This window comes from Betta splendens, chromosome 9 (assembly GCF_900634795.4).
Source record: "Betta splendens chromosome 9, fBetSpl5.4, whole genome shotgun sequence".
NCBI lineage: Eukaryota > Metazoa > Chordata > Actinopteri > Anabantiformes > Osphronemidae > Betta > Betta splendens.
Window position 1 is genome coordinate 6,457,694 of NC_040889.2, and position 12,675 is coordinate 6,470,368.

At 45.4% G+C, this 12,675-nt stretch overlaps 1 protein-coding gene across 20 annotated transcripts in view; it reads right to left on the minus strand.

Moving 5' to 3' along the window:
• Positions 1-2,685: 2,685 nt before the first annotated feature.
• The window catches only part of wnk1b (WNK lysine deficient protein kinase 1b), a 56,482-nt gene continuing 46,492 nt past the window's right edge, over positions 2,686-12,675 (minus strand). For 14 of the 20 annotated variants that reach the window (XM_029160824.3, XM_029160828.3, XM_029160825.3 and 11 more), the window contains 9 exons: positions 12,386-12,657; positions 12,162-12,237; positions 11,950-12,079; positions 10,641-10,838; positions 10,245-10,337; positions 8,535-8,576; positions 7,092-7,264; positions 6,954-7,010; positions 2,686-6,869 (listed from right to left, as the gene is read on the minus strand). In XM_029160824.3, the coding sequence (XP_029016657.1) occupies positions 6,438-6,869; positions 6,954-7,010; positions 7,092-7,264; positions 8,535-8,576; positions 10,245-10,337; positions 10,641-10,838; positions 11,950-12,079; positions 12,162-12,237; positions 12,386-12,657 (1,473 nt within the window). In that variant the 3' untranslated portion in view covers positions 2,686-6,437. Of the gene's footprint in view, positions 6,870-6,953; positions 7,011-7,091; positions 7,265-8,534; positions 8,577-10,244; positions 10,338-10,640; positions 11,267-11,789; positions 11,867-11,949; positions 12,080-12,161; positions 12,238-12,385; positions 12,658-12,675 lie in introns of those variants that run through there. The other 6 variants (XM_029160826.3, XM_029160830.3, XM_029160831.3 and 3 more) reach the window with 6 other exon arrangements.

A 12,675-nucleotide genomic window follows, 5' to 3' on the forward strand; every position in this document is an offset into this window, starting at 1 on the left:
GGATCAGTTCGCTGAGCTCCAGGCGACGTCCGAGACGGGGCTCAGGTGCGACCGTGCACCTCCGCTTCTCTTTCGCAACCTCTGTCTGATATGGTTTATGGCGAGCGAGCTGCACCTTCACGAGGCTCTTTGAACTCGGTTTTAACAAGGAAGCTGCTTGCTCGGAAACCACAACGCTCTGTACAGGGGTGCACAACAGCAGGATGGTGCGAGACAAGAACCGAGCTCTGTGCGCGGTTGGACTGACCGATTCTGTGGTTTCTTACGATTGAGGAACCTGAAAGTTTAGATCAGCAAAAGTTGCTCTCACTTGTCCATAGTTTGGCCTTTCTTTCATGCGCGCGCGCGCGCACGCACGCACGCGCACACACGGCTCACATGATGAGCGCCTCCCTTCCTCGTTGTGGTTATTATAGTAAATGCAGTGAGTGAATATAGAAGAGCTGCGTCTTTTAGGACTGAGGATGTTTTTAGCAGATTTTAATATTTGTTAACTATTTCTAACTAGATTTTGTGACATTACTGACATCAACTGGGTAAAACGTGACACTTTTTATTTGTTGAACCCTTTTTGAGGACGAGGTGTCTATTCCTGTAAACTTTAAACTGGTGGCTAGATTAGGTTTTATTATGTATTTTATGCTCTATTTGTCTCAGATTCTGAAGCGATAAAAAACCTGTTTCCGCTAAATTTACCACTCCAGAGTGTTAGAGATACACATAAATCAGGTTGGACAAGCATTTAATATATGGGAGTCACAGTACTACCCAGTACTACAGTACCTCTGCTGAGAAACGTCGGCCCCAACCTGTATTTACACAGATCAGCAGTCACCGCAAGTGTTCTGCTCCAGTAGCCTCCACCTCCACCCAGTCTGCGTTCAGGAGGTTAAGCGTTTCATTCAAGGGCTTTTGAAAGTAACTGCAAAGCAACTTGTGGCGAGTGACTAGATTGGCGAGGAAGGAAGGAAGACATAAATCCTAACGGCGATTTTATTTCTGAAAATCCCTATGGATTCATTTTGGGACACGGATGAGAGGTGTTCCTGAGGATTACAGCTTGTAATTATGTGGAGTTGTGCTCTATCGCGCATCCTGACCCACGTGATTTCACAGGCCCGAGGCGTGTTTGTGGAGAAATACAAGGCTGACCGCTGTTTAGTAAACACACACACACACACACACACACACACACACACACACACACCCACATAAACATAGTCCTGGTTTGGCTCTTAGGTAAACTGTCAGTTTACCAAGGTCATGTAATAAGTATTTTTCTGTGTCGTGGTTAACGCTGTCCAAGACAAGCGGAGCTTTTATTGGGTGCAGAGTTACAGCCGTGCTGCCAGACAAACAGGGCCTGATGCCACATAAACCTGTTATCTCCTGAAACTGCAGCTTAGTGCCATTATCGTCATGCAGATCGCATGTGCAGGAGACCACTGAGTGGGCTGCACGACTTTCACACGCCATGTAGCTGCTGCTGGATAATTGGCGATTGCGCACGGTTTCAGTTTATATCATCGCTACACCACACGTGTCAACAGTGCCGAGTCAGACGCAGGTTATGAGTCTTGACAATAATATTTAGCAACCAGCAGAGTGTGTCATTAAAACCACACATCATTAGCTTAAAAGACAGACAGGACATGTTGAATGTGAGACAAACTGGCTTAATGAGTTTCAGTCTCTAAGGAGAAAACAGAAATCCCATTAAAACCTTTTTAGGCTTATTCTCATCCTGTTTATTCGTGTACATGCTGTTATTTAATCCTCCTTTAATCAGTCTCTGGATCCGTCACTTGCTTTATTTTTACACTGATGAAGTTGTGCGTCTGTGTGACTAAGCAAGTGTGTTTCTGCTGTATACAGGCCCTTAGTTAAAGTGGTTACAGCTGAGTGAGTTCAATTATTTACCTCTGTTTTAGCTATAACTAAGATCACTGTCGTCAGGTCACACTGAAAGGTAACTCCCAGAACTCACAGGCCACTGAGCTGAAAATGAGCCTCGGTGTTGCTGGTTTCCTGCAGGATTCAGGAAAAAATAGTCCCACATTCATTACACTAAGAGGATGAACACACACCATAAACTCCACTTATACATAATGGCTTTATAATAATACTGCTGCATTTGTTTTTCACTCTAACTCTGTAATGCTTCATCACCAATATTTGAAATATTCCCAGAGAACAAGGTGGATTACAGAAAAATACTCTAATTCCTAAATGTTCATATTATAGCAGGAAATCTGCTTGATGGGAATTGATTGTTATAATACTGGCACGTCTCTTTTTCCTTCCTCCCTTCCTTCCTTCCTCAGGCCGCTCTCTCTGAGCTGAGCGTGTTATTTTGGTCATATCATGGGCAGGATTCACACCTCACAATGAGCTGCTTCCATTATTGACCTGAAAGGAAGAAGCTGCTCCATGTGGTCAAGATAAGGTGGAAAGAGAAGAAAATATACAATAAACGCTGCGGAATTTGCAGTTAAAAAAGACGAATGCTGCCCCCGCGCGGCCAGAACAGAAACTGCAACTGGGAAACAACATCACGTACCTGCGTCTGCTGCTCTGACGTGAACCAGGAGCCTATAAAGACAGTGAACATCTTAAAAGATTAACACAGAAAGTCCATATCTTCTTTTAATGTATTTGCTCAAACTAATAAAATGCAGTCATTCATTCATTTAAACAACTTTTATTAGGTTTTTACAAATAAAGTAACAAATTTCAATGTATTGTGGCGCAAAGCGCAAAGTTTTTTTTAATATGAAGCTTGAACACTCTATACTTAGTGCAAAACATCCCCTTGAACGCTGCCAATGACTGCCTACACGTTTGTTTTTCTTTCATTCATTTATCGATGTGTTTATTTTTCGGACCAGTTTTGTACAGCGTTCAACACAATGTAAAACATGAACCCACTGAGTTGGGTCAGGTGCTGCTGGAGACATGAGAACTGCACATAGACTGGATTCAAAAACGAAAACGTTACATTGGAGGAAACAAACATAAGCTTTCAGAGAGAGACTGCGTCTGTGCTCCAGAACCAACGGACTACACAAAACAACAAAGAGATGCAGTTATCTGCTTGTGTGCGTTCTGTCGGTGGCGCTTTCACAGGTGGGCACTTCTACGGTGAGAAGCATAAAGGGTGAGCGAGTCACAAACAGGCGAAAACTCAGTCGACTGCTAATGATCTAAAAACTGAGAAAATGATCCTTTCCACTTGTATGGACAATTCCCAATTAGAGTCCCCATGTGCTGGAAAACAGCCCAGCCTTTCACAGTAAAAGTCCTCAATTACAAATTTAAACTAAAGAATAAGAGCCAGTACAGCTCCACCCCAACTGGAAGATCAGGGCTTGAGCGGACTGTAACTCAGACACTGTGTTCATACCAATTACTGCATTTAGTACAAACACAGCAAAATATAATCAGCAAATGTTTATTGTGGGAATCTTGAGCCTTGCTAAATAACAATGGAGTGAGTAACATCAGGTGAGTAATCAAGAATTGCCTTTAGAACTCTCTTGTGATGTTCCTTCTCCACCGACAGAAGGTCAAATGGCACCAAGTTGGCAGCTTTGTTACGCCAGAATGCGTTCAACCAGAACTAAAGCAAAAGTGGCTCAAGGATTATTCACAGCTTCAAACAAACTTGCCACAAGTAGTAAAAATGTGTTACTAATGATGAGAAACGGAAAAGAACACCAAAACACAGGCAAAGCAATGTTTTGTACAAACATTACAATGTAAAGTATAATAGTTGTGTGTGAATTCACCCCAATTCCCAGCAAAGGACATAAAATCAAATAAAAACTCCATGTTTAAGTTCAACCATTGTACCTGTAATATTTTGCTTAAAAACGCAGGGTGTCAAAGGCCTTGATTCTAAAACCACCGTAACTCGCTCAACATCATCACTTCCGTCTCTCCAGCCGTCTAATTTCACCAGCGCTGCCGTTTTCACCACCACGGTGACTTTAACCCAATGGTGCAGCTTTAAAAAGCAGAGGTAAAACTGAAATGGGTGAGAACATGAAACATGTAGCAGCAAGGTGTCCCCAAACTAAAAGCGAAGCATTGTGCTGTTGGATTATTAGACACACTTGTTTCTAACAGGGTGGGATACAAGTATTTTACTGGACCGGCACAAAGACCATCATACGGGTGGACTGGTGCTGAGACGGCTGCTACAACCATTAGCCTCCATGATTAAGCTTTTGAATGCTAAAAGCGAGATTTGAATCATTCCTCTAATTCCTTGCTGCACCCGGGTCAGAGCCTCCAAGCTTCAAACACAATTAACTCCATCCCTAAAACTAAACTCCCCCCCCTATGACACCTGCTATTTAAAACCCTGCAAAAACAAAAAAAGGCTGCTTCCTCCCGTGTAACTAACACTGACATCAAACCTTTAAGCCTTCCATGGTCAATCTCATGGGCTTAAATGGCAGCAGAATAAGCATGAACCAATGTTTCTCTGTCGATTCAATCCATTTTTTTTCTTTTGCATTAAAATACATGCTCCAGCTTTGGTGCACACAGCAGAAGCCATGGATGACAGCCAGTACAACAGCGGGCCCGCTTCGCTGACCCGGCGCCACCAGACCCGAGCTCTGGCGCCGCCAAGTGTGCTTTCTTTAACTCAAGCCGCTACAAAGAAGCAACAGGAAGGACGCAAGGCACTAGTGATGGCCCCCGGGTTCACCGAGGCTCTAAGGGGAGTCCAGGGAAACGGGTCAGAGCGAGGGAGAGGACAGACTTTGTTTTCAAGTACATTAAAATGGACACCGTTGGTTTATACATTCACATTCATCTAACAAAACCAGAGGAGGAAGGGATATTTAAAGTGTCTGATACATAAGTACTGTGTTAGGAAAAAAATAGCTAGCATTACTTTACTGTCTAAACATCAACTATCCTGCCGTTTGTCTTTCTAGTCGGGCAAGAGGTCGCTTTCAACTTTCAACTCAAACGGTTTAAAGATAAACTGAAACTGCAGTTGATTATTGATGGTAAGGCATTTTTTAAATGCTTAGTAAACAATGTACTTATTATAAAGATGATGACAATCCATTCTTGGGAGGCATTGAATTGAAAGTGAAAGGACCCTGAACTGCTCGTCGCACGCTTCCGTTGATTTGTGACATTTCATCCTAAAACTATGTTGTCCAACAACATTTGCTAACAACAAGCAACAGTAATCACAGTGTTTCCACATCGTACGTCGATGTGCGTGTACAACAGGTCCATTGACAGAACACCTCTTTGTTTTTGTTTTTTTTAAATAGAACAATAATCATTAATAACAATAATAATGGTGATAATGTGCATTGCGATCGTTTCAACCCACCGGTGAGATCAGCCTAACGATGACCCCAAGAACTGAGGCATTAGTCTGTTTCGGTGAAGCTGCTGCTGCTGCTGCTGCTGCGCCTCCACAGTGTGTGTGTGTGTGTGTGTGTGTGTGTGTGTGTGTGTGTGTGTGTGTGTGTGTGTGTGTGTGTGTGCGACTGCCAGCTGGGGGGCAGCAAAGTAAAAACAAACCCAACGAGACGAAACCCAAAACAAAACAAAACAAAACAGATATGGAATCATCACATTCTGAAGAAAAACAAATCAACAGACAGACTGTACAGGGTGTGATATTAATCTGATAACAAGGCCACTTTTCATACACGTTGGAGCTCCGCTTCCCTCTGAAAGGACTCTGCTGTTATTGCTTCAGATGAGAACAGGGCGAAGAGGGCGGTGGAGGAAGAAGGTGGAGTGGTGACGGTGAGCAGGCGCTTTGGCCGTTCGGTGCTACTACTTCTACTTCACTGGTGGCACATGTCTCGGGAGGCCTTCGCCTCCCTGTTTTGGTTTGTTCTTAATATCCTGTGTGCTTTTCACAGAAAACCCCACTCCCTGAAACTCAAATGCTCTACACATCTCATCTTTGCTGATTCCATGATGTCAGTTGTTTTTATGTTAATGCGGAACCTGTGCATACGCCACATTCATTCCCTTCGGCCTTCGTCACAAAGACTCAATTTACTCATACCACACACCTCGCATACGTTACTAACACCCATCCCACACCCTGTTAGAAGCTCTTTGGCCTTTAAACATTGCACTCGTGAGTCTTTCTTTATCCTTGAGTATCTGCCCAGAGTCAAAGCCAGCAGACAGGGAGATTATGTGGCTGCATTTCTGCCTGGGACCTCTTCTCATACGCGGATGAAGCAGAGGAAGGTGGAAATGACCAAACTGCATTCATAAATATTCTTCTGATTTGTTCTCCCCTCTTTTTTCTTTATTTTATTTTCTACCCCTTAGGACCGATCATTTTACAACAAACTCCTCTCAGGCGGATCCAGCACAGAACACCCTAGGCCGCAGCAGTCCAGTCGGGCTGCGATTCAAAACAGCCCCATCACCCTGCCCTACGTGGTCCTCAGGTTGGGTCCTCCTGGGTTGCTAACGGACTTGTGAAGAGCACTGGCCAGATGGAAAGCCGGCAGCGGCCCCTGCCCAGGCGCCTGTCCCTGCGGGGCAGGGTAGGGGCCGAGGGGTTGGGAGGTGCTGACCAGTAGGGGCCCAGGCTGCGCTGGAGCTTGATGGGCGGCGGAGAGGCCATGAGCCGGGCCAGACCACTGTGCACTGTAGGCAGCAGAAGGAGTGTATTGGATGAACTGGGGCGGCTGGGTCTGCGACGGAGTGGAGGAGGCAGGAGGGTGGCACAGGGAGCCCTTCCGCGCAGCCAGAGAGGTAGCGGTGGTGGCGTTCGTGGGGAGGTGGGCGGAGCCTCCAATACTGCTGGGACACAGCTGGCTGGGAGCGGAGTACTTCCTACCCAGGCTGGCTGACTGGATGACCTGGGCAGAGAGGAGGATGCCTTAAGAACCCGCACAAATCAAAGGTTCCAACACAAAGGAGTGAGCGCGTGTGTTTGGGTCCACCTCGTAGCTGTGCCCCTGAGCCGGGGCCTGCGGCAGCTGTTTGGCGCTCCTCTTCCCCTACAAATGTGGAATGGTTCATTCAATAACTGTCTGTGCCACAGCAAACTTGTGTCCTGACTCAGGAAACTGGCAGCAAACCTGTGAGAGGTTCATGGCGTCTCTGGCCCAGTTGTCCACCAGCTTATGAAGGTCGTCCGTGAAGGTGCCCTTCCTCTGGTGAGGGACCGACATGCTGGAGGCCAAGCACTGAGACCCTCCCTGGCTCTGACTCAGCCCGCCCGACCCGCCCACTGCGTTTGTGCTGTTAGTCCCTGTGAGGAGAGACACAGAGAGGCAAGCGTCCCGTGTGAGACACTGAACAGTGGGACGGCTGGTTCATGGTGACAGAGGCTGGTCAGGTTGGTCAGGTTGGCGTTTTAGGGCAGATCAGCAGCGATGATTGGAAAGGTGGCAAATTATGGTACTGGACAGAAAAACAGAATCTGGGCACTTTGGTCCAGCTACACAAAACTGACTAGTAGATTTATAATAATATAAATGTAGATTAGTGGTACAGTGGGCAATGTGTTAACCTGAAAAGCCCAGCAATTAAGCAATGCTGAGTCCACAGCTGTTGCAGTTGCTGTGTTCCGCCCACGTCAAACCTGCAGTTAATTAATGGACCACCAGGTGGCAGTGAAGCTCTGCTATCCTGACTGCTCCTCTACTGGTCATCAGAGCTAACAGGTGCAATAACAGCACACCGCACATACTGTTGTTGCCAGGTTTAAACAATCAAAGCTTTCAAAATCTATTAAAAATATCAACATTGTATTCAGTTTGGAAAAAAAAGCCTTTTCATCCTGTCCTGTTATTTACTATCAATTAATGCAACATATCGCTTCTGCACAATTTTAATTATCTTTTATCTCCTGCACAGCATTTTACATGCTGCATATTATAAAAACAAGAAACTGACGCCTTTTCTTAAAAAAACAATTTGGACCAAATGTGTTTGACTATATGTGTGATATGCTCATATGGAAAAACAAAAAAACAACTATGCAGGTATTACAACTGCTAATCATAGATCTGCTCTGAGAAAAATAAAGTTGAGTCATGCTAAATAAAATGGAGGAAAATAAGTGGGGACACACTGAGTCACGACCAACTGCAGCAGAATGGAATTCTGGGTAATGTAGTCCAGGCCACAAGCCATGAAGAGGGGAGAGAGGAGAGGGAGGGGCCAGTAGACTGCTGCCTAAGGGGAGTTAGTGTGTGTGTGTAAGTGTGTGTGTGTGCGCGTCTGCATACAGCTCATTGTTTGCATGCACTGTCAGTTTAAATGTGTGATGGCCGGTCAATTCAGTCATTTCAGGGCTCAGGCTGGAGCCCCTGTGATGATTTGTTTGAAAAGTGAGACTGCGATGTTCATAGTTAGAGATACAGCAGGTGAAATAACTGAACTGGTCCGGCCTCAATGTTTAAATCTACCAAGGCATCAGAGTGCGGGAGGAAGCATCGGCGAGAGCAAGTGCAAGGATGGAGGACGGGGGATGAATGGAGGGAGGAGGAGGAAAGACCAAAAAGAGAGATAGTTACTACAGAGCTGGTTGCAGGGGCAGACTTTTTTCACCATCTTCCCTGTGCGGCCGGAAGACAACGATTGGAGGATTGGGAGAGAGTCAGAGTTAAACCCCACCCACAACACCCAACAACCACACACAATGCATCCCAGTGTGATTATTTAAAGCTGGAGAAGTCAAAAAAAAAAACAGCATTCAGTGTTGGGTTGCCCAATAACATCTTAACATAAAACACACAGCTGAAACTAAATGTGTATTTTATACTTATATTCAAGTACACTTGATCTGTAAAGAATGGTTGCAAGGTTCAGGTTACTAACTGGAGGCCACAACTTAAGGTAAATCTTCATCAACATCATCATCACAGTTTGTCTGTGTCTGTGTGTCTGTGGTTTTAAGATGCTTTTAGGGAACCAACACATGATCCTAGTGTGATTCTGAGTCCTCTAAACAGCTCACAGGGTTGTATCAAATCTGGGACCAACACAGGCTCCACACAAAGTAAAAGTTGTTGTCCAATTCGTTCAATGATTTAAACAGAGGAGTTTTACAGACTTTTTCTCCCGTTCTACCTGTTGAAGAGCACTAAGACCCAGGCCCGTCTCTCTTCCCTCCTTATTGTGCAGTGAAAGGTAGCAGGTGAAGGAAAAAGGGGTGTGAGGACAAGGAGTGAGGTAAGGAAGGAAAGGAAGGAAGGAAGGAAAGAAAGGAAAGAAGGAAGGGAGAAGGTTTGAGCTGCAGAGGGTTCAGAAGCACTAATGAACATCCCATCATCCAGCACAAACATTTCACTACATAATAATAAGACATTTTATTGTTATAACACAGTATAAAAATCAAAAATGCATCAACTGGATGCACAGTATTGAACAGAACTGTGCCTCATTAAATTAAGTTCAGTTGAAAGTAAATAACGTGTACGAGAGCCTCAAGTCACCAGGTCTCAACTTGTCTTTCCTCGTTCGTCTGCTTGGTCTCACTGTTCGAAACAGCAACATTCAGGAACAACAACTTCACTGTCTGCCTCTAGGTAATAAAGCTTTATAAAGCTTAATTACTACATGATGACAGATTGAGTGTAAACTGAATGGTTAGAATATGATCCTCTGATTGCTCTCATCACGTCAAAGGCAAAAACAGACGCATTATGGACTTCTTAGGAAAAACAAATTGAGTTTGAGGAGCTGCTCTTTTGTTGTACTTGATTAAAACTTTACTTAACTGGAATCAAATTAAGCAAAATCACTGACTTGACGCCTGTGACTGACGTGCTTTTGAGTTTAGCAGTGTGTTCCCAGAAACACAGCTGCTGCTCTGTGACTGGGCTGCGACACGTCACAAGGCCTCAACGCCAACGTTATGACACAAATGACATTCTAATTCCTCAGAAAATGATTCTGTGTCACTTTGATCCTATCTGTGATCGCAAAGTCATTCATTTAGTGGAAAATGACAGCATGAAGTGCAGTACGAAATTAGAAGGTGACTTATTTCACAGTTGGTTGACTTCACCTGTTAAAATGTGTTTTACCACTACTTAAATTTAATGTTTACTTGATTCCTGCAAGATTTCAAAAAACAAAAGGGTTCTTCCTCCTTTAGGGAAGGAAACCCATAGAAAGACAGTAAGACTGTGACTTGACGGATACAGGAGAGAAAGAAACATGTCAACAAAAGCACGAATAACGGATAAAAGAGGAGAGCAAAGAAATAAAGCGTTACACACAAAGAGCCAAGCAGGGCGTACTCAGAAAGCGCGTCCTCCTGCCGCCAGGCTTGAAGGCCAAACGCTCCGAACCCCAGCTGAACTTTGCACAGCCTGAAGAGGAAGAGGAGGAGAGATCCGAAGACAAAAAACAGTTAAAGAGAGAGGCGGAAGAAGATTAAGGATGGGGAAAATGAGAGGAGCAACAAAAGCAGAAGAGAAGGAGGACAGGAGAATGAATAGATATGAAAGAAAGGTGAAGAGCACAGAGAATTTCACCGTTAGTGATCACACTGCTTTACACAGAAACACACGTGAAGGACTAGAAAACTGGTGAGGAGCGTCCTGTTGCATTTGCATGCATTCGCCTTGTGCAGAGTTTGCCTGAAGTCAGCTCTTCCCTCAGCTCGTGCCTACCTGGAGTGGGAGCGCACAAGCTGGGCACCGACAGCGCCGCCTCGCTGGTGAACGCCGAGCACAGGTTGTCGCTGGAGGGAGAGGGCTTGACGCTCTGGACCGCGGTGCCGCTGCCCGAATCGGCGAGTCCCCCCGGGGCCAACAGAGCCAGCTGGCCGGGGTACACGGTCGGCACGCTCTGGGCCGATAAAGTGCTGCCTGGATGTAGCACGAAGCACGGGCGCAAGAGGACAGGGGAGCGGTCGAAGAGGCCACACACACATCGACACAGACACCCCCACACGCAAAAACACAGAGAGAAAGAACACACGAGCGGTCAGAAATGTCCAAGCTCAGAGCCTGCTCCACCGCACATGCATGAACAACCAAGCAGATAAACACACAGATGCATAAAGACAGAGGCCATGTGAAGTTAGGGTCAAAGCTCTGGACCGTCCCGACTAAAGTCAATCTGTATGACCTCAACTTCCTCTCGTTTTAGCATTACGGCCCTTTGCTTCATTTGTTCAGGTTATAGTGGGGCTCAGATTAATAACCCCCTGGCATTTACACAGACACCCCCACAAGCAAACACACAAAGAGAAAGAACACACGGGAAGGCGGTCAGAAATGTCCAAGCTCCGAGCCTGCTCCACCACAAGTAAAACCAAGCAGAAAAACACACGTGTGCACACAGATGCATAAACACAGAGACAACGTAAAGTTAGGGTCAAAGCTCTGGACCATCCTGAGCTTCTTCTAGTTTTACCATTACAGCCCTTCCCTTGTTCGGGTCATCGTGGGATTTAGATGAATAAAATATCACTTAACAGTAACTTCCTGTTGCTCACAGCGTTCAGAAATCAGTATCTGTAGCCATGTAAGGTTTAGTATGTTCAGAACAGCAACGCTAACATGCTGATGTGATGTTCAGCAGGTGTCCTCTCCCAGTTAAATGTTGTGGCATGCTACCGTGTGATAATTAGCACTAAATGCAAAGCGTAACTGAGGCTGATGGAATGTCATCGCTTTGTAAGCATGAATCACATTATGAATAGACATTTTGGCCCAATCAGACTTGTGACAATTATCCTAAGGGCATTAATACTACATTTAATGGCAATCCATCCCAAAGTCAATGAGACAGCTTGGCAAAGCACAAACATTAACCTCATGGTCAAGTGCTCTTCAAAGTCAGTAGGAATTCATCTTGGAACCATGAATGTCTGTACCAAATGTCATGGATACTAGTAGAGACAAGTGAAAGAAAATGTGTTTGTGGAATTTGGGCCAACTGAGCCGTTAATGGAAACGTTCACGCAATGCAAACCTGGCTGTAACGGACTCTTGCTGCCGTGCATGGAGCTGGTTCTGGACGACTTGGAAGACTTGCTTTTGGTGGGCCTTCTCCTCCTGCCAGTTAGGGCTATAACTGGGGGGAGCGCTGCTGCTGGAGGAACCTGCCAATGGAAGATTTACATTGAATTGCAGTCATGTTGTCGTTGATGTGGTTGTTCTACTGTGGGAATCAAGGTGAGTTACCTTCCCTAGTTTAGTAAAAAGGCTTTCAATCTCCTCCTTCTGGCGGGAGTGTAGGTCCTGAATTTCACGCATGTGCCTAGTGGTAGACAGAGTAAAAATATACAGTACAGAAGAATATGTGTTTAACATCAGTTTCATTCATTAGGTGGAAGAGAATGAGGAGAAAGTCTAATCTAGTCATTAAATTAATTTTGGTGATGAGGTGAAAGACAGTCATAACTTACTTTTCTCTGAGGCGTTGCACTTCCCGTTTGAAGTCCTCGTCCTCAAATTCAGAATCGTTGTCACTGCTGAAGTAGGAGTTATTGAAGGAGTTGTTGTTGAGGCTCGGCAGGGAGGCTTTGTGTGCAGAATCTGGAACTGAAAGCTGCCCCGGACCACTGGGCCCGTTAGGAGCCTGGACGACAGGTGGGGGAGTCTGCCTGGCCTCCACGCTGTGCTCCTGGGCACGGCTGACAGTGAATCTACCCACACGGGCCTCAGGGTTGGTGGTGACCTGAAATATAGACAGGGT